Here is a 24,502-nt window from a genome sequence, read left to right as displayed (position 1 = left end):
GGATTGACCATGCTAAATTGTCCTTAGTGTCCAAAATTGCCCTCCGTGTTGGGTGGGGTTACTGGGTGTGGGCTTGGGTAGGTTGCTCTTTCCAAGTGCTGGTGCAGACTTGATGGGCCGAATGGCCTCCTTCTGCACTGTAAATTCTATATTAAGGGTTACCTACAGAGTATTGCATCTCTGGGGTTACATATGTTGGTGGTTGATAAGATGTTTACTGTGTGTTTATAAAATGTTAACTGGGTTCATAGAATAAACCTGGTTTTGTTTTAAAAATACTTGGTCTCTGTTGCATAACACCTGGAGAGTGGACCTTTGTGCTCCCAATTACCAAAATCTGTTAAAAGTCGTTGGTCACATATTCTCCCCATGTCGGCGTGGGTTTCACCCCCACAATCCAAAGATGTGCAGGTTAAGGTGGATTGGCCACACTAAATTACCCCTTACTTGGAAAAAAAATAATTGGGTACTCTAAATTTTTTTTTTTTTAAAGTTGTGGGTCAGGTGAACTCCATGATATACTTTGGAGTTTTCTAAACCCTGGCCTACAACGAGAGGCCGAAAATGAGATCCGCACCAGCTATTCACCGGCCTCCTTACGCTTGAGTGAGAGTGTAATGAGGCCAGAGAATCGTGGCCCTCGTCTCTTGGTAACTGATGACTTGACCACTCATTTCCCATTCCTTCCTGTGGTAAGATGCCTGATTTTTTGCCAATTATATTTAAACAAATGTCAAAAAATGGAAAAGGACTATTTCCTAGAGACATTTTAGGAGTTAAGAAGGAAAGAAAATCAATGGTTTTGTCACAGTACATAAACAACAAACTTTGTGACTATTACACACACTCCTTCATTATTTGGAATAACTGACTTTTAAAAAGAGCTTTCTTTTATATAATTGGTGAGACATTTATACCGAAGCTTGTTATATTAGAAGCATATCAATTCCTTTCTTTAAAATTGAAAAACATATAATTGCAAATATGTTTAGAGTGCTTCAATTTAGCTTGCTCATGGAAGAAATGGCAGTGATATAGTCAGTACTTCAAAACGAATGCCGACTCATTTACTTAACACTATTCATGAGACTGTGGGCTGCAAAGTAGCAATACAAATACAGCTTAAGGATACAACTGTAATGGGCAGCATGGTGGCGCAGGTTCGATCCCGGCCCCGGGTCACTGTCCGTGTGGAGTTTGTACATTCTCCCAGTGTCTGTGTGGGTCTCATCCCCACAACCCAAAAAGATGTGCAGGGTAGGTGGATTGGCCACGTTAAATCCCCGCTGCTGTTCACCCAAGCGATCGAGCCACTGGCTATCGTGCTCAGGGCGGCAAAGTATTGGAAGAGGATCCGGAGAGGAGCCAGAGAGCACAGAGTCTTGCTCAATGTGGATGATCTGCTCAAGTACATCTCGGACCAACAAAGCAGAATGAAAGGAATCATGGTGCTCTTGAAAGAGTTTGGAGCCTTCTTGGGCTCCGAACTCAACCAGGGCAAAAGTGAGGATTTTCCCGGTGAACCCGCAAGGAGAGGGGCAGAACTGGAGGGACTGCCATTTAAACAAGCCTGGCACAAATTCCGCTACCTGGGGATCCAAATCGCTCATGACTGGACAGGGCTCCACAAGTGGAACCTGACCAGTCTGTTGGCAGAAATAAAAAAGGATCTGCAGAGGTTGGACACACTCCCACTCTCCCCGACAGGTAGACGGGGAGAATGCAGATGATCAAGATGAACGCACGGCCCAGGTACCTCTTCCTGTTTAGATCCATACCGATCTACATCCCCAAGGCCTTCTTCAACCCTTTGTAAAAACTGGTCATGGCGATTGTGTGTGTGTGGGGGAGGGGGGGGGGGGGGGGGGGAACACGAAGAACGCAAGGATCACAAAAAAGGTGTTGCAGAGAACGAGAGCCATGGGGGGTGACCGACTAGCATTCCCAAACCTACAATATTACCACAGGGTAGCAACTGCAGAGAGGGTAAAGGGGTGGATAAAAGAGCCAGAAGCAGAGTGGGTACGAATGGAGGAGAGTTCCTGCATAGGGACCTCCCTCCAGGCCTTGGTAGCGCTCCCATCCCCACCAAACAAACACTCAACATGCCCAGTGGTGCTTGCAAAACTCCGGTCATGGAACCAACTGAGAGAGCATTTTGGATGAACCAAAATCTCTGTTAAGGCCATCTGCAATAACCACAGGTCCTGGAGGCCACCTTCAAAAGGTGGAGACAAGATGGGGGGACGCTGACAGTTGCGGACTTCTAAACTAACAACAGACTGACACCACTCAAGGAACTAACAGAGAAATTGCAGCTGATAGTGGGGAATGAACTACGGTCAAAAACTTCCCACGTAGGGAAATGAGGACATTCCCACGTAGGGAAATGAGGACATACCCACGACCATTGCAAGAGTCATTGTTTTTTTAAAAAAAAAATTTTATTCTCCTCCTTTGTCACATTTTCTCCCACATTTACATCCATCAACAATAAACAATAATCAGCAAGATATGTCAGTCCCCATAATAACGATCCCATCTACCCACCAACCCCCGAACCTCAACCCGCACGTTTACATAAACAAATGACAAAAAGGAATCAGGGATAACCCGTAGTCACCCTTAATTTTACACAGCTCCCCCGCCCCCCACCGCAGGTCTCCAGCTCTTCCCATCCACTGCCTCTTGTAAAACTCCTCCTCCCAACCTCGGTTCCTTCCCCCCAACTTTCCACCCCGGCTAGACTCATCGGAACCTGTTCTGCCAGGCTCCGATGGCCGCAGCCCCTCCCCCCACCTCACTCCCGTTCACTGGCCAGCTTAAACCGGCCAGCGTGGAGGCCCCCACCCGGGTCCCTTTCCCACTTGCCCGGCCCTAGGAAAGCCCAAAGATCCCCTTTTAGCACACAAACCCCACATATCCACCTACACCCCAAAGAACTCTCATTTCGAGTGAAAGTCCCGTCCCTTCCCTTCTCCAAATATATACCACATTGGCTCCTTTAATCTCTACACCCGCGCGCAGTGATACAAAAAAGAAGAAAATACAATCATGAGGTTACATCGGCACATGGCCATTCCCCAATTTCTCAGTTCTGCCACATTCCTTCTGCTTTCGCAAACTCCTCCGCTGCTTCCGCCGTTCCAAAATAAAAGTCCCTGAGCTTGTAAGTCACCCTCAGCTTCGCTGGATATACAATGCCGCGCCGCACCTTGCTAATGTACAGTGCCCTCTTCACCCAGTTGAAGGCAGCCCACCTCCTTGCCAGCTCTACTGTAAATTCCTGGTAAACACGTATACCAGCTCCAGCCCACTGCACCACCTGCTTCTGCTTGGCCCAGCTCAGGACCTTCTCCTTCACCCTGTACCTACGGAAGCACAGAGTCACTGCCCTTGGCGGCTCACTCGCCTTTGGTACAGGCCTCCACAACCGATGAGCCCGATCCAGGTCATATCGGGAGGGATGCTCCCCCTCCCCCAATAGTTTTGCCAGCATCGCGGCAAAATACTCAGTCGGCTTCGGTCCTTCAACTCCTTCGGGCAGCCCCACAATCCTCAAATTCTGTCGCCTGGATCCGTTTTCCAGGTCTTCCATTTTTCCTCGCAGATCCTTGTTAGTATCCATCACCTTCCGCATCTCTTTCCCCATTGAGGCAAGTTGATCACCGTGCTGCAATAACGTCGTCTCCATTTCCTTCAGCGCCTCCCCTTGCTCTTGCACCTCCGCCACTGCGCTCGCCACCTCCGTCCTCACCGGGGAAACCACCTCCTCCACCAGCACAGTCAAAACCTCCCTAATCTCCTTCCTCACCGTCTCCATGCATTTCGCAATCTGCGCCAACTGCTTTTCAAATTCCGCAGCCATCACCTTAGTTATTTCTTCAGCCGTAAGCAGTGCGGCCTTCCCTAGTGCTCCAGCCTCCATTTTTCCTGGTGATCCCGCGGTGACCTTTCCACTCCCCGACGGACCTCCAGCTGTTTATTTTCCGGCCGTTTTCTTGCTCACCCTCAACATTTTTCTTTGTTCTTTTTTTCCTCCTGTGTCTTCACTGTGCCTCCTCCGTGCCTTCTCCCTGCTTCTGCCGCCTCCGCGGACCCTGGGACCGGGCTTAAAGCCCCGAAAATGCCGTTGCCATCTCCGTCCTGGGATGCCCGGAATGCATCTCCAATGGGCCAGAGAATAGGGCATTGGGGCAAAAATCATGATCAGTGCTGGACGCCAACTCAAATGCCATGCTCCGACCCCTTGCTGGCAGCGTGAACGAGTTCCATGCCGAAGCCAGCAGGAGCATGGAAATAAATGCAAATGAGTCGAAAAGACCGATTTGGATTTATTTAGCAAGCCCGGCGTCTTATGCTCCGCCCTCCCATGATTCTTTGGTCTCCACAGCCGGGAATCGCATGGGCGAGGTTCACTTGTGTTCTCTACAATCATGGCCCTGACATGGTAGGCCAAAGGTGCAATCACACCAGGGTCACGATTGTAGAGATCATCCGAGGCCATTCCCCCCCATCCCCCACAAATCAGCTGCAACCCCTCCCTGCACAGGAGCCCCCAAATCCGGATTGCCTGAGCACCCCCACGCCTCCAACCTTGAAGTATGGGAGTGACCCGACCCACCCCGCCCCCACTCCAAGGAGTCCCTGTAATAGGGGGGGCCCCTGTAATATGGGGACCCCCCCTGGGGTCTAAAGGAACTCCTGACACAGACCCCCCTCCCACAGAGAGACCACCCGCACCCAGTAAAATGGCCCTGTCTGGAAGCAAGAGAGCAGTCCAGACAGGGGCTATGGTAAGCATTATAGCTGCCAAACTGCTCCCCATGTTCATTCCTGCAATGCAAGCAGCTGTGCCTGCCTCTGGTTCCACAGATTCACTGTCTGCAATCTATTCAAGGCTTTGGAATAGTAGTTTGTGATTGACAACTAATATCTGCTGCTTTGATCCATTCATCTCCCTTCACGCTTCAGTGGCCTAAGTGCTGAAACCCCAATGTTTCTAAAGATTTATAAATGTGAAGTGATTCATTTTGGAAGGTCGAATTTGAATGCTGAATACATGGTTAAAGGCAGGATTCTTGGAAATGTGGAGGAACAGAGGGATCTTGGGGTCCACGTACATAGATCCCTCAAAGATGCCACCCAGGTTGATAGGGTTGTTAAGAAGGCGTATGGTGTGCTGGCTTCATTAACAGGGGGATTGAGTTGAAGAGTCGCGAGGTTTTGCTGCAGCTTTATAAAACTCTAGTTAGACCACATTTGGAATAATGTCCAGTTCTGGTCGCCTCATTATAGGGAGGATGTGGATGCTTTGGAGAGAGCACAAAGGAGATTTACCAGGATGCTGCCTGGACTGGAGGGCATGTCTTGTGAAGAAAGGTTGAGGGAGCTAGGGCTTTTCGCACTAGAGCGAAGAAGGCAGAGAGGTGGCTTGATAGAGGTGTACAAGGTGATGAGAGGCATGGATAGAGTGGATAGCCAGAGACTTTTCCCTAGGGTGGAAATGGCTGTCATGAGGGGACATAATTTTACGGTGATTGGAGGAGGATATAGGGGAGATGTCAGAGTAGGTTCTTTACACAGAGTGGTGGGTGTGTGGAATGCACTGCCAGCAGAGGTGTTGGAGTCAGAGTCATTAGGGGCATTTAAGCGACTCTTAGACAAGCACATGGAGAGCAGTAAATTAAAGGGGTGTAGGTTAGGTTGATCTTAGATTAGGATATATGGTCGGCACAACATAGTGGGCTGAAGGGCCTGTACTGTGTTGTTCTATGTTCTATTTCCCACATCAGAGTTGTAAGTTGCCCTAAGTGCATTCCAATCAGTCAAGCGTGTGATTTCACTGCACTTACCCCTTTGATTTTTTTTGAACTGTCAATCACAAACCACTACTGAATGAACCAGATGCAGATAAGTGTTACAGCTATAATGCTTCCCACAGCCCTGTCTGGACTGCTCTCAGGCTTCCAGACAGGGGTCTGTGTGTGTGTGTGGGAGGGGTTCTGTATGTGTGGTGTTCTGTGGAGGGTTCCCTATGGAGAGTGCCCCTACTAGAGGGGTCCCTTTGGTGGGTCCTCCAATGCAGGGGTCCGGGAAGGGGGGGGGGGTGTGGTCACCCACGTGGGGTAGGGGGAACCCAGGCAATCCAGGGGCGGGGTCTGCTGTGGTACGGGGAGGGAGGGTGCCGGCCACGAGACTCTGCTATTGGGCTGCCCGCTCAAGGTGGTGGCCTGATATCTGGACTCCTCCATGAATTCCCTCATATTCCACACCATGCAAAAATTGCATGGCAAGGGTTACAGAATTGCATCTTGCTTTACGAATACAAGGGGATTGTAAAACTGGTGCAATTCAGAACACAGTCTCCCAAACCGAGAATCCTGGTCCCTGTCTTTGTTCTATTTAAAAAGCTGGAAGAAACCATAGACATGACTGTAGTTCTCTTTTGAAGCTACAACGTTATACAGTATAATTAAGGATTGTAGTTAGCAGAAATTAATAAAGATAAGTGAATTTAATTAGATTGCAAAAAGCTGAGTAGTTTTGTTCTATCACATGTGGAAAGCCACAAGGTGTTTCCAAACCAAACAACTGAGAAATCGACTTGAGTAGAGTTTCTGTTCATGGGCTTCAATCTACTAGATAATTTGCAGTCATTTGAGAAAAGGGTTCCAGTCCCCTGTGAGCTATAACATTCTTGGCTCCATCAATGAATTACACTAGCTGGTCAATTACCAAGAGCATTCTAGAGTACTGCAAACCTTCCTGGATCAAGTATTGGCTTGGTGACACTACTGCCATGTGGACAGAATTTTAAACCACATTATTGCAGCCTAATTATCACATCTATGAGCTATTAATTGTTTACTCTAAATGACAGTTTTAAAAGGTCTGTAGGTACAATTTCATGCAAAGTGCTTGTCGAATCTGGTTTTCACAGCAGTAGCAAACCTTGCTTGATGTAGGAAAGGTAAAAGTAGGTGGCATAAGTAATCTGTGAATTTTTAAAAATAGGTACGGATGAAGTTTATAGATTTGACATGTAACCGATCCAACCAATACAACCGATCCAACCAATGCAGAGCATAAATCAACAAAGCCAACAGAACATTGATCGATACAGACAATATTAGTCAGAAAAATATGTCCAAACTGTGCAGTACTCTATTCAGACCACACTTTTAAGCACTGTATACAAATCAAGTTGCTGAGACATGCGAGACATCCAAGTGCTGGAGGTGGTGTGGGGAAAGGTTCCAAGAGTAGTGCAAAAGGTCTGAATTAATAGGAATGACTAAAATTTGCAGCCGGAAAGGAGACGTCTAAGAGGTAATCCTAGAAGTATAAAAATAAAATAAGATTAAACTAGATATTATTTTAAGTTGAGAGAGCAGGACAATGGGACATGTATTCAAACAAATAAAAGATAAATTTAGGACTGCTTTTCTAGAAGTCCTTTGCATTAAGCGAGAAACACGTGCAGTCAAGGCACTGAGAAAAAAGTTGAGTGTGACATTTGGTGGACTAGAGGTTCTCCCCGAGTGGATGAATTAAGTTCGCCAAATTATCTTCCCCATCTGTAATTAATTATCTTGGCAAGATTTAACACATGGAAGTGTATTAAATTATATTCATAAGACAGAAAGACAAAAGGTTACTCCAACTGAATTTTGTACTCGTGGCAGGGTGGGGATGAGGTAAAATCATAAGTGGGAAACTTGTTTTAGATATTTTCTACTGTAAAAAAGCTCTTCTTGAACATATTTAAATATACTCTTGCAGTGCTTTAATGTGAAAAAATTCCAATGACAAAAAATTAAATGGCCTGTGCAGCTCACTGTTAAAGCACGGACTGGATTAACATTTTGTTCATCGAACCCCCCGTTTTCAATTCCATAAACACACAGCTGGGTGCATAAAATGCGACTTCAGCAATGCACAATTGAAAAGGACACAGTGCCCCTTTTCAAAATTAACATGAACAATCAGTAGTGGGCTTATGATTCCATAGTCCCTTCTCTCAATGACTGTCACACAATTATGATTGGTGTTAATGTCCACAGAAATGCTCACGCTTATTGAGTGAATGTCTATGGTAAAACATTCAAAATGGGAGGTAAATGTCCAATGAACAATTTCTCCAATCACTTTTTATAACGTCAGGTTTGATTTTAAAAACTTTTGAAAATGGACTTCATATCAGGCTTACTTTTCAATGGAGTGATTATTATTTTTTTCCTTTTTAGAAATATCCTTTGAAATCACAAATGCAGAAGTCCTTATGTGCTGGTAGTGAACAGAGCCATTAATTAATTTACAGCTCATCATGTTTATATGTAAATTCCCTGGCAGAAATATATCCATCTTCGTCTTCATCTTCATTTGTAAAGATGTCATTCACCATCGATTCCTGTTGGGTGTCATTTTGTGCAACTCCATATTTGTCGAATTCTCTGCGGAGATAATCTTTCACCTAATTTGCAAAGATAGCCCAGGATTAATAAAGAAAAAAACTAACATTTAAAGGCATACATAAAGTGTTCATGGTTTATAGCTTAAAAAATTGCAATACTTGGAAAATGGAAATTGAATTAAAATTTAAGATATATATATTTAAATGGGTATATAATACAAAATATTAAGCATCCACATTCACACGCTTTACTTATTGCAAGACCTTCCCTATTGAGCAATATTTATCAAGTTATTTAAAAAATATTCTGGTTGACCTCGCAGTCGGGAGGGAGGGGGGTGGGGGGTGAGAAGATTCAGCAGGGGTGAGGGTGGGTATCATGGCTGGCAGGGCGGGGACACAGTAACCGCACTGGGGGAGGGGGGCATCCCCTCTGCCGGCTATTCGACAACGAAAGCCGATTAAATATCGGGCTGGAATAGAGACCGGCAATTTACAAATCCGGATCCGAAAGAACCCCCCCCCCCCAACTTTCCCGCCCCAGTCCCCATCTCTTTAACGTCGCCCGGCTTCAACCCCCTGTCTCGGCTCTTCGGCAGCGGGAGCCCTCGCCCGTGCCCAAGGTCCCTCCAAACTAGTCTATACTAGCCCAAAAAAAAAAAATATATATATATATTCTGGTTGGGTAAATGTGTGTGTGTGTGCATGGTGATCCCTGATGTGCCTGGTGGAGGCCCTTAAGTGACCATTTCAAAACAACAAAAAAGTGTTCTATTGCAGGCAGTGGGGGTGAAGGGTTCCTCCATTAGAAGGCTCCTTCTGACTAGTGGCATCCCTCACTTAAGGCCCGGTGACCTCCAGACCAACCAACCTCTGCTTGGCTGCCTCCCCCCCCCCCGGCTATGCCCGAGACTCCGATCACCCTATATCATGACCCCCCAAGTATTCTCACCTTCCCCACCCTGGGACTCCTGCCACTTACCTCTCCTCCAGGTTCCAGGAATTAGTCCTGGGCAGCTTCCTGCAGTGCCTCTTCTGGCCACTGCAGTGCTGTGCCTGGTGGCCCTGGAGAGCTTCTGGCCAATCAGATTGGCTGGCAGTTCTCAAAGGCGGGGCTTGCTCCCACGAGGGTGGAAGTCCTGCCTTATCAACACTCGTTAGAGTATATTATGGCATCAGGACTGATGGAGTTGCCTGGGATGTGTTGCCTGTCGACTCCACGGATGGCGGAGGCTGAGCCCACCTCAACTTAAAAATTCAGGCTGATATTCTCTAGTTGTTTATTATGGGAAACTCTGAAGGTATTTTATACCCATCCGAATAATCAACAATATAATGGAGGAAAGAGGACAGTTAGTTAAAAATTGCCAGAATATGTCCACCAATATTAAATATTGCCAATTTACAGTTAAATTGCTGCATGAACAATATGTTTTGAATCCAACAAATCATGGAATGGGCCTAGTTCTCAGAATGAAATGAGACAAGAAGTCAATGCAAGAGCAGGGAAGCATCAAGCAAACAGTGACCACAATATTATTAGGTTCAAGATAAAAAAAACTGAAGGACAGATGCCAAAGTACTTTGATAAACCACTTTAAATTAAAAAAGGGAATTAGTCCAAATAAACTGGAATGAAAAACGTTAGCAGATTAAGTTAGTACAGATACAATGGAAAATGCTGAAGCACAAAACAGTAAGGGGACAGATGGAGATATATTCTCACAAAGAAGAAATTGAAATGGAGGAAAAGCAGTTCCTTCAGTGAGTCCTGAAATTAAAATTAAACTTAGAAACAAGGAGTATGACAGAGCTGAAGTCAATAATAGAAAATAAAGTCAAACTGAACAAAAATACCGAGGCAGAAACAAGAGATTTGAAAGGCTGAGCACCAGTTATGAAAAAAGATTGGCAAAGAACCTACTAACTTGGATTTTGTGATAGGAGAAAACGTTAGAGAACGAGTATTCACCATTACTTTGGAGTAAATCGGACAAAAATGTGTGGCTGCTGCACATGCACAGTTAAAGGCAGAAATTAGGAAGCTGCTGTCTGATTTTCCTTGTTCTCCACACGTTTTGCTACAACAGTACCTCATTGATAGATTTGACATTGAAACACATGAAATGCATGAACCTGCGAAGACTGGTGCATTCACAAATAATTGATTTAATTTGTTGATTTTTTGTTGTGGTGAGGAGTCTTAATTCTACCAAACAACTTCTATGGTCTTAAATTTAATTTAAAAATATAGGATCAGACTCCTGCAAAATTTAATTTTTGTTGCAATTTTAATTAAAAATTGTATATATTTTTTAAAAATATTTTTTTAAAAAATATTTTATTTAGGCATATATAATCTAAACAATTTTCAAGAACAACAACAAAGTAAATAACACCACCCAACCAACAACCAAACCCAGCCAACATGGCTTACATACACAATTCTCCAATCCCCCTTTCCTACTAACTATTTCCCAACTCATCCATTCCCCCATGCCTCCCTCTTTCCTTTTACACCCCCCCTCCCCCACTGCTGACAGTTTAATTTTCCCCAAAGAAGTCGATGAATGGCTGCCATCGAAATCGATCCACTCAGGGCGAACTTGGTCTTCTCAAGCCTGAGAAACCCAACCATGTCACTGACCCATACCCCCTGTTTTGGGGGTTCAGAGTCCCTCAATGCCAATAAGATCTGTCTCTGGGCTACTAGGGAGGCAAAGGCTAAAGCATCAGCCTCTATCACCCCCTGGCCTTTAAAAAATATTTTAAGTGCCTTCTTGATCTTTCTTTCGTTTTTGCTTTCTGAACATGATTTTATACTGAATTCAATATTATAATTGATCTTTCTTGGTTTTAGATTCATGGCCTTAATTTTAATCTGGAGAGTAGAGAATATTTATCTATAAATTAAAAAAATAGTCTTACCTCACGTCTGGACAACTTCCAATCATCATTGAGGTCCATCTCCTGGAATGAGTCATGAGATCGTGGTCCATGTTTGATCTCAAACAGTTCAATTTCAAATGTCAAAGTGCTTTCAGGTGGAATTTTTCCTGCAATATATATTTATTTTAGTTGAGAAATGGAATACTTGCATTCAAAATTAAACACTGTTATGATTTTACTGGAACTCTTTGAAAAATGATCAGTTCCATCTCACCATTTCTGCCAAATAAAGCCCAGCTAATTAGGAGGTATTCACTAGTCGTGTGATTCACATAAACATCAAGATATACTTAGAATCAGGCTAAAACGTAGGGATACATTTTGATGTCAACCTTATACTATACACAATTAAATTGTTAATGCTATTTACTCACTTTCAGGAATTTTGTGACAAATGGAACACTTAAGGTTTTGGGCACCCAGAGTCAGTCCCAGCACTCCCAAGAGATACAGCGTGCCTAGATATGGAGAACAGTTTCCTCCACTCTGCCCCAATAGCACGAGTGCACCCCCTGTATCATTTTTCCGTTTGGCTCACCAGCTGCTATTGGTGAGATGGTCAATTTATTGCTGAATTGGGGGAGGTTTTATATTGTTCATTGGTAACAGGATTAAAATTGGTCAAACTCATTTAATTAAAAAAGTTTATACGCTGGATCTAAACTTCGGGCCGGGGAGACCCGTTAATATTACCGCGGAAGTCAACCTCTGCCACATTTTGCAGACTCCACTGAATTGGGAGTTCCCAGGATTGTCACTTGTGACATGGGAGTTCAGGGGCAGGATATCGCAATGATTAAAGTTTTTGAGGCTATTGACTCCTTGCTGGGCCCTGGGAGTACCACTTTCCAATGGCTATTTTTCAATTGTGAATCTTGCCAATGTGAATTGGTACGGTTCAAGAACTCCGAAAGGATTGCAGTGAAGCTTAATGTTTTTGATATTCATAATTTATCTTGTCTTAACAGTCCTTCATATTCTTAACATACACTGGCATCTAGAGGTTGTGTGTCTCAGCTGTTGAAGGTAAAGAGGTAACAGGAGTTTCAATGAGACTGAAATTCCAAAGTAGTACATCACAGAGTAGTACTATCATCACATACAAACTATCGGACAGATCCAGATCTTGCCAGATTGACTACTTTGTGATATACAATCATTATACATTATTATGAACGGGTGGAATTATTCCCTTTCACTCACTCGCAGCCAACCTTACCAGAAAGTAAAACTGACAACAGCCAAATCAGCATGCAAATGTCACTGGGTAACGGAGATTTCAATTCAAGGACATGCATTGAATATGCACAACCGTGTTAGCTGTTAACCAAACAAAGAGCATGGAATGGTTAGTAATTGAATAGTAAAAACATTAACGCTGTTCATATTAGCAATTGTTCAGTACATTAGTTGAAAAAGATGAAAAAGGTACATGCAGGATATTTTGGTTGTAATATTAAAAATCTATACAAACACATCTAGGTTTGCTCCTTATATACAATATCCACATGAACAGCAATGAGAACTCAAAACTGCAGAATAACTTTCCTGAAGCATGTAGCGTCTCTGTTACGTCAAATGTTACAAATGCGTGATCTTATAAGATGGCTATGTTTCAAGTGCGTTTAATTTAAAATGAGGCAGCATGTCCTGGATAATAATATCTTTATTAGTGTCACTAATAAAAGTTACTGTGAAAATCTCCTAGTCGCCATACTCCGGCGCCTATTCGGGTACAATGAGGGAGAATTCAGAATGTCCAATTCACCTGACAAGCACTTATGGGAGGAAACCGGAGCACCCGGAGGAAGCCCACACAGACACAGGGAGAATGTGCAGACTCCGAACAGACAATGATCCAAGCTGGGAATTGAACCCGGGCCCCTGGCTCTGTGAAGCAACAGTGCTAACCACTGTGCAATGAGAACTATGACTGCATACAAAATTCTACCAGAGACAAAGTGACCTGGTTGTCATGGGAACAGAGGCCCAGGTCAAAGCATATTGAAAAGTAAGATTCACGTTTTAACACCTCATCACAAGAGGAGGTGACAGCTAGTCTTGCTGCTCATAGACTCTGTCTGTCAGTCAGACAGAGAGGGATTTGGGGAAGGCTAAAAATAGGTGCTGCTGGGGAAACAGATGAACTACCAAGAATTAACCACCGGGTAGAGTTCTGGCGAAGGTGAAGAGGCAAAGAGGGTGCCTTACTACTGCAGTCCATTTGATTATGCTCAGAAGGTTGAGTGAAGGCACTGTTTTAAAAAGGACACTAGAAGGTTCATTTTGATTGGGAAGGGAGAATGGATTCTGTTGAAGTCAGCAGGAGCTTGGGATTTTATCTCTGCTGGGAGTGTGTTTATTAGTTGCCAACTGAAGACTTCAGTTGGCATCGATGTAGTGAGTGGTCGCACACAGGGCAGCTTTGGCTCAAACGCATTGGTGAGGGCACTTTATACCCGTTAGTGGGGTAGCTCCGGCAGGAAGGTGGTACAGAGGGAGAGGTTCTCCCCAAGACTGGCTTGTGTACTAGTTACCGGACCCCGCAAAAAACAGTTAAGGACCAGGATAAGGAATTGGAGATGACCTGTGGCGCAGCAACAAATGTGAAAATGGCGGAGGGGGAAGGGTCATTATTAGTGGGAATGTCCCAGATGGAGAAGTTGATGTCTTTCATCAAGGAAGAATTTTGCCAAAGGAAGGAGATGCATGGCGACTGGTTGATGGCCATTGAGGAAGTAGTAGAACCTCTGTGAGGATTGATGGACTGTGTAGAGAAGTGCCTTGAAGCACAAGGGGTGACGATATGTGAGGCGGAGAAGGTGGTGCCCAACCAGAGCAATCGGATGTGCCCTGGAGGTGGAGGTGGGGATCCTGGGGAACCTATGTAAGTCACGGAGAGTGAAGGTCGAGGAGCAGGAGAGCAGTTCAAGGCGGCAGAACCTGTGAATTGTGGGTCTGCCAGAGGGTGTGGAGGGAACGGGCGCCACAAAATATGCGTTCAGGATGCTGGCCGGGTTGGTGGAGGAGAGGGTGCTGGACAAGGCCCCAGAGGTGGGCAGGCCCCACAGATCTCCAAACACAGAAGTCGAGAGTGGGGGAGCCATGCGGGTGGTGATTGTGCGGTTGCACAAGTTCATGGAGAAGGAGAAGATTCAAAGGTTGGCCAGGAAGAAGCAGGACTGTGAATGGGTGGGGAATCATGTCCAAATATACCAGGACATTGGTGTGGAGCTGGTAAAGAGGCGTGCTGCATTCAACAGGGTCAAGGCGGCGTTGTCGGTTTGGGGTGATGTAGCCGGCGAAACTGTGGGTCATATTTGAAGGCCTGGAGTGTTAACGCCAGAAAAGGCCAAAGACTTTATAAGAGACCATAAACTGTGGAAAACTGAGAGTTGGTGTGAGATGGAGGAGCTATATCTGCAAAGGTTGGATGTTATGGCTATTGTGTGTTGCTCGAGGGTGTTTCTTTTTCTTTGGGAGAGTTATAAGTTTGTAAAGGGGTAACTACCCCATCTCCTCATTTGTGGTGCCTTTCCTTCAGGAGAAGCGATTTTGCGTGTTCTTTCTTTATGAGTAAGGGGTGTATATGGGGCACGTTGGGTGGGGTTGCCGAAGGAGGGGCATTCACGTGGGTAGGGCGGCGTTTGCTCAGGCTAAGGAGGGACTTGTAGGGGGAGGGGTGTGTTGGGGGGCCTTCGGCCGGGAGCTGCCACGTTGGCACGTAATGCTGGTGAACGGAGGTGAAGTGATGGAGGAGGCCGTGAGAGGTGGCTAGGGGTGGGGGGTGGAGAGAGAGAGAGAGAGAGAGGAGGGGGAGGCAGGATCGCGACATGGCAGAGTTGGAGACTGAGTGTGGTCTTGGGTGGAGAGGGGGACTATCTTGGATGGACCCGGTTTAGGGTAGTATTAGAGGAAGTGGAGCCGGAGGGGATGACGGCGGATAGTAGGGGGGAGTGGAGGCGCAAGCCTCCGGTAAGAATTGTAATGTGGAGCTGATTAAGAGATCTCGGGTGTTTGCACACTTGAGGTGTTTGAAGGCAGAGGTGATCATTTTACAGGAGACGCACCTCCGGTTGAAGGATCAGGTTAGGTTGAGGAAGGGATGGGTATGACAAGTATTTCACTCGGGATTGACTCAAAGTCACGGGGGGGCATTTTGTTGAACAAAAGGACGGTATTTGTGGGGCCAAGGAAGTGCGGGACCCAGAGGGTAGATATGTAATAGTGAGTGGGGTGTTGGAGGGGCCACCACTGTTGCTAGTCAACATATATGCACCGAATTGGGATGATGTGGGGTTTATGAAGGGTTTCCTGGGAATGATCCCGGACTTAGATACATACTAGTTGATTATGGGTGGAGATTTTAATTGTGCGATGGGTGGACAGGTTGAGCCCCAAGTTGATGGGAAGATTGAGGACGTCGAAGGAATTAGGAGGGTTATGGAATGCATGGGAATGCTTGATCCGTGGAGGTTTAAGAATCCGGGGAGGGGGATCTGCCTTCTTCTCACATGTATATAAGGTGTACTGTAGAATTGATTTCTTTGTGGTGAGTCGAGCGTTGCCAATGTGGGAGTGAAGCATGCAGGAATCTTTGGCATTGGCTGGAGGTGAAGTTTAGCTCAGGGCAAGTGCAGGGGCCGGGATGGAGACTGGATTCGGGTTTTTTGGCATACAAGGGGTTTTGTGAGAAGGTGAGGTTGACAAATTTATTATTTGACGTCCTGCGTAGGTTGGGTTTGGTCCGAGTTTGTGGTGTGGGTACATTTGTTGTGTGCAACCTCGGTGGCATGTGTACATACAAATGAGATGAGTTTACGGAGTTGGGGACTGCACAGGGGACGAGACAGTGGTGTCCACGGTTGCCGCTGTTGTTTGCGCTAGCAATTGAGCTCTTGGCGATGGCTCTTAGGGGTTCAGGGGATTGGGAGGGGGAGCAGGGAGATTCGGGTGTCATTGTACACAGGTGACTTGTTGTTGGAGTCAGACCTGCTGGAGCGTATGGGTCGGATCATGGGAATATTGGAGGATTGGGGTAAAAGTTAAATGTTGGGAAGAGTGAGGTGTTTCCGGTGAATGTGGCGGGGTGGGGGGCCAACTTGGGGGTTTTGCCATTCAAGGCGGCTCGAGAAAGGTTCAGGTATTTGGGAATTCAAGTGATGAGGGAATGGGCTACGACGCGCAGGTGGAATTTGACAATGTAGGTGGAGGAGATTGTGAGAGGGGATTTTAAGAGATGGGAGTACATTCCACCTGATTTTGGCAGGGAGAGTGCAGGTGGTAAAGATGAATATGCTGCCAAGGTTCCTGTTTGTTTTCCAGACCCTCCCGATCTTTATCCATTTGGCCTTCCTGCAGAAGTTGTAGACAGTTATTTTGGAGTTTATATTGGCTGGGAAGGTGCCAAGGGAAAAGACGGCCCTGCTACAGAGGTAGAAAGGGGGGGGGGGGGGGGGGTTGGCGATTCTGGACGTGCTGCACTACTATTGGGTGGTGAATGTGGAGAGGGTGAGGTGGTGGGGTGGAGAGAGGCCCAGGATGGAAGTGTGGTCTTGTACGGGATCCAGTCTGAGGGCTATGGTGACTGCCCTGCTGCCATTAGCCCTGGGGAAGTATAAAGGAAGAACGGTGGTACAGTCGATGGTCAGGGTGTGGAATCAGCTGCGGAGACACTTTAAGCTGGAGGGGATGTCAGTGTCAACACCACTATGGGGGAACCACAGATTTAAGCCAGGTGAGATGAATGAGATGTGTGGGAAGTGGAGGGAGGTGGGGCTGATGAGGGAGAGGGACCTGTACTCGGAAAGGCAGTGTGCAGGTCTGGAGGAGTTGCGGGAGAAGTTCAAGTTGCCGAGGGGGAGTGAATTGATATGCAGGTGAGGGACTATGTGTGGAAGGAGTGGAGGACGTTTTCCACGTTGCTGGAGTATACCTTATTGGTCCTGGATGAGTTGGGAGAGGGTAGGATCGGGGATATACAAGGGTGGTTGGCGAGCGTTTTTGGGGAGGGGGTGTGGCAGGTGATTGGGTTGCAGGTGGTGGTGAGGATCAAGAACATATGGGAGGAGGAGGTGGGGGGAAATAGGCTGGGGACTGTGGTGTCAGGTGATGCGTAGGGCGAATTCAACCTCCTCCTGCGCGAGAATGAGCTTGATTCAGTTAAAGGTGGTGCACAGGGTACCTATGACCCGAACGTAGATGAGTGGGTTCTTCCAAGGGAGGCAGATGAGTACGAGATGTGTGGATGGGGGGTGGCAAAGCATGTGCACATGTTTTGGGGTTGCGTGAAGTTGGAGCGATACTAGGAAATGGTGTTTGGGGCGTTATCAAAAATTGTGGGGGTGGAGGTCAGGCCGGACCCAATGGTGGCGATGTTTGGGATATCAGAAGTGCCGGAGCTGCTGGACGGGAAGGGGACCGATGTTGTGTCCTTCACCTAATTGCCCGAAGGATCTTGCTAAATTGGAGGTCGGATACGCCAGCGAAGGTGGCAGCCTGGCTGAGAGACTTGTATAATTTTCTCCGATTTGAAAAGATTAAATTTGAGTTGGGGGGGTCAGCGGAGGGATTTGAGTCACAATGGGGGCTGTTGATGTCACTGTTGAGGAACTGTTTCTCGCGGGAGAAGGGGGGGGGGGGCGGAGGAAGTGGAAAAATTGTATTACTGTGGACTGTGAGTTTGTGGAGTATGTTGCTGGTTTTTTTACACATGTTTGGAATAAAATACATTCTTTAAAAAGTGGTGTGGAGCTTTTAATTGTGTTAAAAAATTAATGGGACTACCTTTTCTGTTGTTAACTATATTAGTTGCCTACTGTTTTGTCAATGTGTATTTTAGTTTATTTGTTGCAGTAAAAGTCTTAAAACTGAAATCATGCTGCGCAATCCTTTGCATTGGTCACTGGAAAGTGTTATGGGCCAGGGTTTAGAGAACCCCAAAGTGCATCATGGAGTTCACCTGACCCACAACCTTTAATAGATTGTGGTATGGGGAGCACACGGCCCACTCTACAGGTGTGGCGCAGCAGAAATGGAAAAGTAATTTTTAAAGCAAAACAATGTTTATTCTATGAAATCATGTTAACCTTTTTAAAACATACAGTGAACATCTTAGCAACCATCAATTCAACTACAACCCCCAAAGAATACAACACTAAGTAATCCTTAATAACTTCCCAAACAACATTCAGAAGACAAAAGAAACACCTTTTAACAGAAGCACATTAGGTTTACATTCACTACTGAGAACATTTATAATTCTGAATTCACCAAATGATCAAGAGATAGTCTTTTCATGGCAGAGAGAACAGCAGTGCACCTGCTTTGTCTGGCTTCAGCTCCACCACTGAAAACAAAACTAAAACACACCCTGCAGCAAACAGCCTAAAACAAAAGTAAAAAGCTGACAGACAGCCCAGCTCCACCCACTCTCTGATATCACCGCAGTAATAAACACCCATTTCTTAAAGGTACTCTCACATGACAAAAGTCAGATTTTTAAAAAGTTAACAGTTCCTATGCAGACCGTAGCACATGTATTAGGATCCCGGATGAGAACCCAACTATTTGCAATTTGTAAAACTGTCAGGAATGTTGACTGCACCACAGGAGTGATATCACTGACCATTAAGTATTGTTTTATATTAAAACAAACTTAAATTTAAACAGTGAATTAACCATATTAACACATCAATGGAAGTTACCATTGATCAGAAACTAAATGGAATTATCCATATCAATACTGTGGCTACTCGGGCAGGTCAAAGGCTAGGAATCCTACACCAAGTAACTCACCTCCTGACCCCCCAAAGCCTGCCCACCATCAATAATGCACAAGTCAGGAGTGTAATGGAATACTCTCCACTTGCCTGGATGAGTGCAGCTCCAACAACACTCCATAGAAGCTCGACACCATCCAGGACAAAGCAGCCCACTTGATTGCTCCCCCTTCCACAAATATTCAAACACTCCACCGACGAACAGTGGCAGCCATGTGTATCATCTACAAGGTGAACTGCAGTAACTCACCAAGGTTCCTTAGCCAGCACCTTCCAAACCCATGGCCACTACCATCTAGAAGGACAAGAGCAGCAGATTCCTGGGAACCCCACCACCTGGAGGTTCCCCTCCAAGTCACTCACTATCCCGACTTGGAAATATATTGCCATTGTTTCACTGTCGTTGGGGCAACATCCTGGAACTCCCTCCCTAGCAGCACAGTGTGTATATCTACACCTCAAGGACTGCAGCAGTTCAAGAAGGCAACTCACCACCACATTCTGAAGGGCAACTAGGGATGGGCAATAAATCCTGGCCTAACTAGCGATGCCCACATCCCGTAAATGAATAATAAAAAATAAAAAAATAGCTTTACAGTTAACAGTTCTTAAATCAAAGCAGGAAGTCTAAATTACTTCCTAAATCTGCCACTAAATATTCCAATTAAGCAAACCAATATAGTTCAAATAGCCAATCAGATTTTACTTGCTTTTCTCTGTGCAGAGACCTTGGAGAAAACCTTTCAGGAGGAAACTGAAAGGCATTTCTTGTCAGCTAAAATCTATGGCAAACTGCAACTACACAGAGACCTGGCTCTTTCCCTTAGTTGCATCATCTGTACCCAAAGCATAAGACATTCTTCTGTCTCCTCCCATAAGATGTCCCATGATATGTTTAACCAGGACCAAGTACAATATCTCTCAAATTATCTACACCCAAAGGACCTCCAAAGCAAAACCATATTCCATTAAGCCAGCTATCTGTAGACAAATAAATGCTTCTCAAATCTATCAGCCGAACACTTACCCTGCAAAATCAAGATGACCTTACTTTTACAAAACCTCAAATCACAGCTTTAGCAAACATGCTGCATGTACTGTACCCAGATTTTTTTAATAACATTACTGCAACAAATATAAAATAACAATTTCACATTCATCATACAAAGCAGTTGTTCTCGAGTCCTGACGAGACTGTTGCTTGCCTTTTTAAATACAATACAAGGGACTATAGAACTTCCATGCTTTTTAATTTCCTGTACACTCCAATTTACCTAACCCACCCCAACTGTTGGGCTTTTCTTAGATTATGGAATGGCAACCAAAATCAGCTGGGTTGGTTAGGAGATGGCTCCCTAAACTATATTAAATACAATGCACTAAACGTCATGTACATTGAAAGATTATTAATAGCAAACGTTTTGACTAAGCAAGGTTTTCCAAAAATTACAATTTCAGTAATATAATATATATCTAATAGAGTAAAATATAGTATATTTCATTTGCAAAGTACTTTTTGAGCTGATGGTTAAGTATACAGAAAATATATTAAGACTATGCAGCAGAAATAATGGATAGATTATATTTTGCATCAACAAAAACTCATCTTTAATTCTAGATGCAATACCTCTTCCTTCTTTCCCATATGCAAGGGTTGGGGGAATGATTAGTTTCCTCTTCTCTCCTGCACACATCTCACGTAGCCCTCTGTCCCAGCCAATAAGTGATTCTTTAATCCCAAGTGTGAACCAAACCGCCTCACCATTGTTCTCACGACTGAAATACAAGAAATGATTTCAGTATCCAAATTTGGGACCACAGATCTCATCAAGTAGATTCTTCCCAATAGTTCTGTTGAAAAAATGATGAATACACCACAAATGGTACATGCATACTGAAGGAACAAACACCAAGAAGGAAATTAAGCCAGTAACTTCCTCGGCACATATTCCACTCGACGGACTTACCCATGCTGAAATTCCAAAGCCCATGAATTCCAAATTCCCTGTCTCGACCAACCTTTCGCACTCAGGCTGGGTGAGACAGGAGCAGTGTAGTGCACCCCGGGCTGTATCAATATGGAATAATTGGGGTGCAGAGCGAAAAGACGCCCCAAAGGAGAAATTTAAAGGGAGAAGGTAAGTTTCAAATGTTAGTGGTTCAGACAATGGGGGGAGAGCAATTGTGTGTGTGTGTGTGGGGGGGGGGTCTACTGGGGGCTAATTTGTGTACGGGGTGTTCCATGTGAGGCTGGGTGTTTAAATAATCACTCTGGAGTTAGAAGTGATTTGTTATCCCCTTCCAAATAGAGCAACTATCAGGGCAAAACTGGCAGAACCATCTGAAGTTAATGATTTAAATCGCTTCTGTCAATTGTCTGGTAAACCCTTGCATGGGAACTTCCTAGAAGAATTCCCAAGTGCATCTTTGGGTACCCCAAAGCGGTGCTGGAGAACTGGGAAGTTTATGGGCCTGTGTTTCAGTTCGTTTGGGCATTAGCTCACATTGCTGTCCATATAAAAATAAATACATTCTAAGGTACGTCATGGAAGTGTAATCAGAGCACTTTTGTCAGGCAGAACTCGGAGGAGGCGGGAATCCCTCTCAATTGTTCCGTTTGATCATGAATTAAAAGATATTGGCTGCAATTTACTGGCCGCATCCTGCCAGAATTGGGGCGGGAGGCAGCCGGTAGACCCCATGAGAGGCATCTTCTGGGTTCCCCAACGGTCGTTACTCCTTGCGAGATCTTACAAAATCTTGTGAAACTTCAGTCTGGATTCCTCCCACAATGGGCGGGAACCAGATTTGCAGAGTAACCCTGCCGATGTCAGATCTAACTGGCTCCCGGGACCTATCGGCTTCGCCAAGGAGGCCATAGCCGGGCGCCATTTAGCACTGGTAACTCACCCATTGGCAGGTGGGCGAGTTACCGCATAATATAATTTTACAGGCATTCCAAAAACTCTGGAATCAGAAACACTTTTGGCCCCAAGCATTTTGAATACGGGATGCTCAACCTATATTAGGGTGGATGACCAAAGCTTAGTCAATGAGGCTGGTTTTAAGGAGCATCTTAAAGGAAGAAAAGAGCTAGAGATTTAGGGAAGGAATGCCAAAGCTTGGGGACTTGCCAATGATGGTGGATTAAAATCAGGAATCCTCAAGAGGCCAGAATTAGATGAGTACAGCTCTCTCAAGAGGGTTGTGGGGCTGGAGGATATTAAAGAATGAGGGGGAAGGGTGAGACACTGGAGAAATTTTAAATACCGGATGAGAATTAAGAAAAACATGTATTGTTTGACTAGAAGCCATTGTGCTGCGAAGCATGGTAGGGCAAGGTCCAGAGTGTTGGGTCAGTAATGTCCCTCTTGGATCCAGCAAGTTTGGTTCGTCGATTGCTTCAGAGTTTGATCTTTGCTGCCATTTTCTTCAGATGTTTCCAGAAGAACAAAGTCCTAACTAACGTTGTTTCTAAGTATTTTGGGTTGGGACTTGCTTTAGTCTCTAGTCATCAGTGTAGATTTTCTTTTGGCACTGGCATTGTCGAGGTGGAATACACTGGATTTGGTTCAAGGGATTCAACATGAGTCATCAACTTTGTAAAACCTTCACTGAGGGTCTGGTCCGGAATGTAGAAGGAAGGGGCTTGGGTGTAACAGACATCATCATCAGCATAGACAAACTGGTGGGATGGCAGGTCATTTGTAAATATGGTCAACAGGGTAAGGGCTAGCATTGAGCCCTGTGGTAGTCTATTAGCTAGCCTTCTCCCTGCACTTTTCCCTTGCCCAAGGTGGACTCAATCCTCTGTTGTGAAGGAGTGTTTCGACAATTGTCTTGACCCAGGTTCAAAGTGTTCTGAACACCTTTAAGAGCAGACCAATATGCCACACTATCATAGGCAGCTGTGAGGTCTAGTCACACCATGCCTGTCTTCAGGTTCTTTTGGAAGCCATTTTCGGTGTAGGTGGTGAGTGATGGTACTTGATCATATGTGATGCATCCCTTAGAGTAACCAGCTTGGTCAACATACCCCGGAGATTGCGTTGCAAGATAAGATGCTCAAACATCTTGAAGCACACAAAGTAGTCAAATCAGTTGAAAACTGGCTGTCAATGGGAGATCTTTTCCTGGTTTTGAATTAGCAATGATTTTTGCCATTTGACAATTTTTAGGAGTGTGGTTGATCTGAAGATTCTTGTGTGAACTGAATAAGCCAGCCGTGACCATAGGGGCCTTAGTTATTTCAGGAATTCTGGTGCAATGCTTTAATATTCCACTGCTTCGCCACATTTCAGGCCCCTTAATGCTTTCTCCAGATGTGATCTTGAAGTGACCAGGACGGCCCATGTTCTGTTCACTGCCAGTGATGTTTTCCCAGTTTGTTTTGGGTGAGGAGTTTTATTTTCTTTCCCAATGGTGCCTTCACTTCACGGAACTTGGTTCAGGGTGACTGGTGGGCAATTTGGTACAGGTGACTCTTGGGCTGCTCCAAGATGACGAAAAAGGTCCCAGAGTCTTCGACTGGAATGAGTGAAATTAAGTCCTGCTGTCAGTTCCTTCCATTTGGTGTAAATGCAGCATTCAAGGTCAACAGATCATTCATACTTCTTCAGTAGTGCACTCTTTGCATCAAAGCATGGGACATGACTGGATCAATAGTCAAAAGTGATGGCTGTGTAAACAGCTTTGTGAATGACACCACCAAAGTGTAATCCTGGTGGAATGTTACATTCTGAGAGGCCCTATTCCCCCCCCAAGAACAGAGCTTTCCTGGTGTTCTACCTGCCAAAACATCTTACCTAGTCATTCATTTCGCTGGTGTTTGTTATGTACAAATAGATTGCAGATTCAGACGCCCTGGGATTGTGAAAGGCACAACATAAATGAAAATTACTTCTTCGCTGTTAGAATTCGATTAACAGCTTTCCTCATATTGCATCTCGGATCATTTTTGACATTTTTAAACTCTGAAATATCTAGCAAGTCTTGAACCTCACGGACTTACCTGGAATGAAACATGGTGCCATTCTCAAAGAAACCAGCGTAATGTATCAGTAGCCGGTCACCGAGTTTAGTCTTTCGGTGACAGAGGAACGGCTTATGCAACACATCGATTTTCACTTCAGGCTCCGGTATCAGAGCACAGCTGGTGTAGCCCAGCACGAAGGTGAAAATGAGTGCTCGATAAACGTTCAGACACTTGGACAACATAGTGCGCCAAAGTGCTCTTTGGGGTAGAATTCCCCCTTTCTTGTATTGCCTGCCTCTGGCACTCAATGCCACACACGCGCAGACGTGGCAGCTGCAACTTTCCAGCGCTGAGTTCTCACATAAACGTCATGCCGACCGA

General features: G+C 45.3%; 1 protein-coding gene across 1 annotated transcript; it reads right to left on the bottom strand.

Annotated features, from left to right (window-relative positions):
• Positions 1 to 6,498: 6,498 nt before the first annotated feature.
• On the bottom strand, positions 6,499 to 24,494 carry fkbp14 (FKBP prolyl isomerase 14). Its single transcript, XM_072509375.1, has 4 exons — positions 24,158 to 24,494; positions 20,774 to 20,922; positions 11,345 to 11,472; positions 6,499 to 8,476 (listed from the first exon to the last, which is right to left on the bottom strand). The coding sequence occupies exons 1-4, from the start codon at positions 24,361 to 24,363 to the stop codon at positions 8,318 to 8,320; spliced, it is 642 nt and encodes a 213-aa protein (XP_072365476.1). The 5' UTR covers positions 24,364 to 24,494; the 3' UTR covers positions 6,499 to 8,317.
• Positions 24,495 to 24,502: the final 8 nt, after the last annotated feature.

This window comes from Scyliorhinus torazame, chromosome 6 (genome assembly GCF_047496885.1).
Source record: "Scyliorhinus torazame isolate Kashiwa2021f chromosome 6, sScyTor2.1, whole genome shotgun sequence".
Lineage (NCBI taxonomy): Eukaryota > Metazoa > Chordata > Chondrichthyes > Carcharhiniformes > Scyliorhinidae > Scyliorhinus > Scyliorhinus torazame.
Note: the sequence above shows the minus strand (reverse complement) of the source record. Positions and strands in the feature narration are given on the sequence as shown.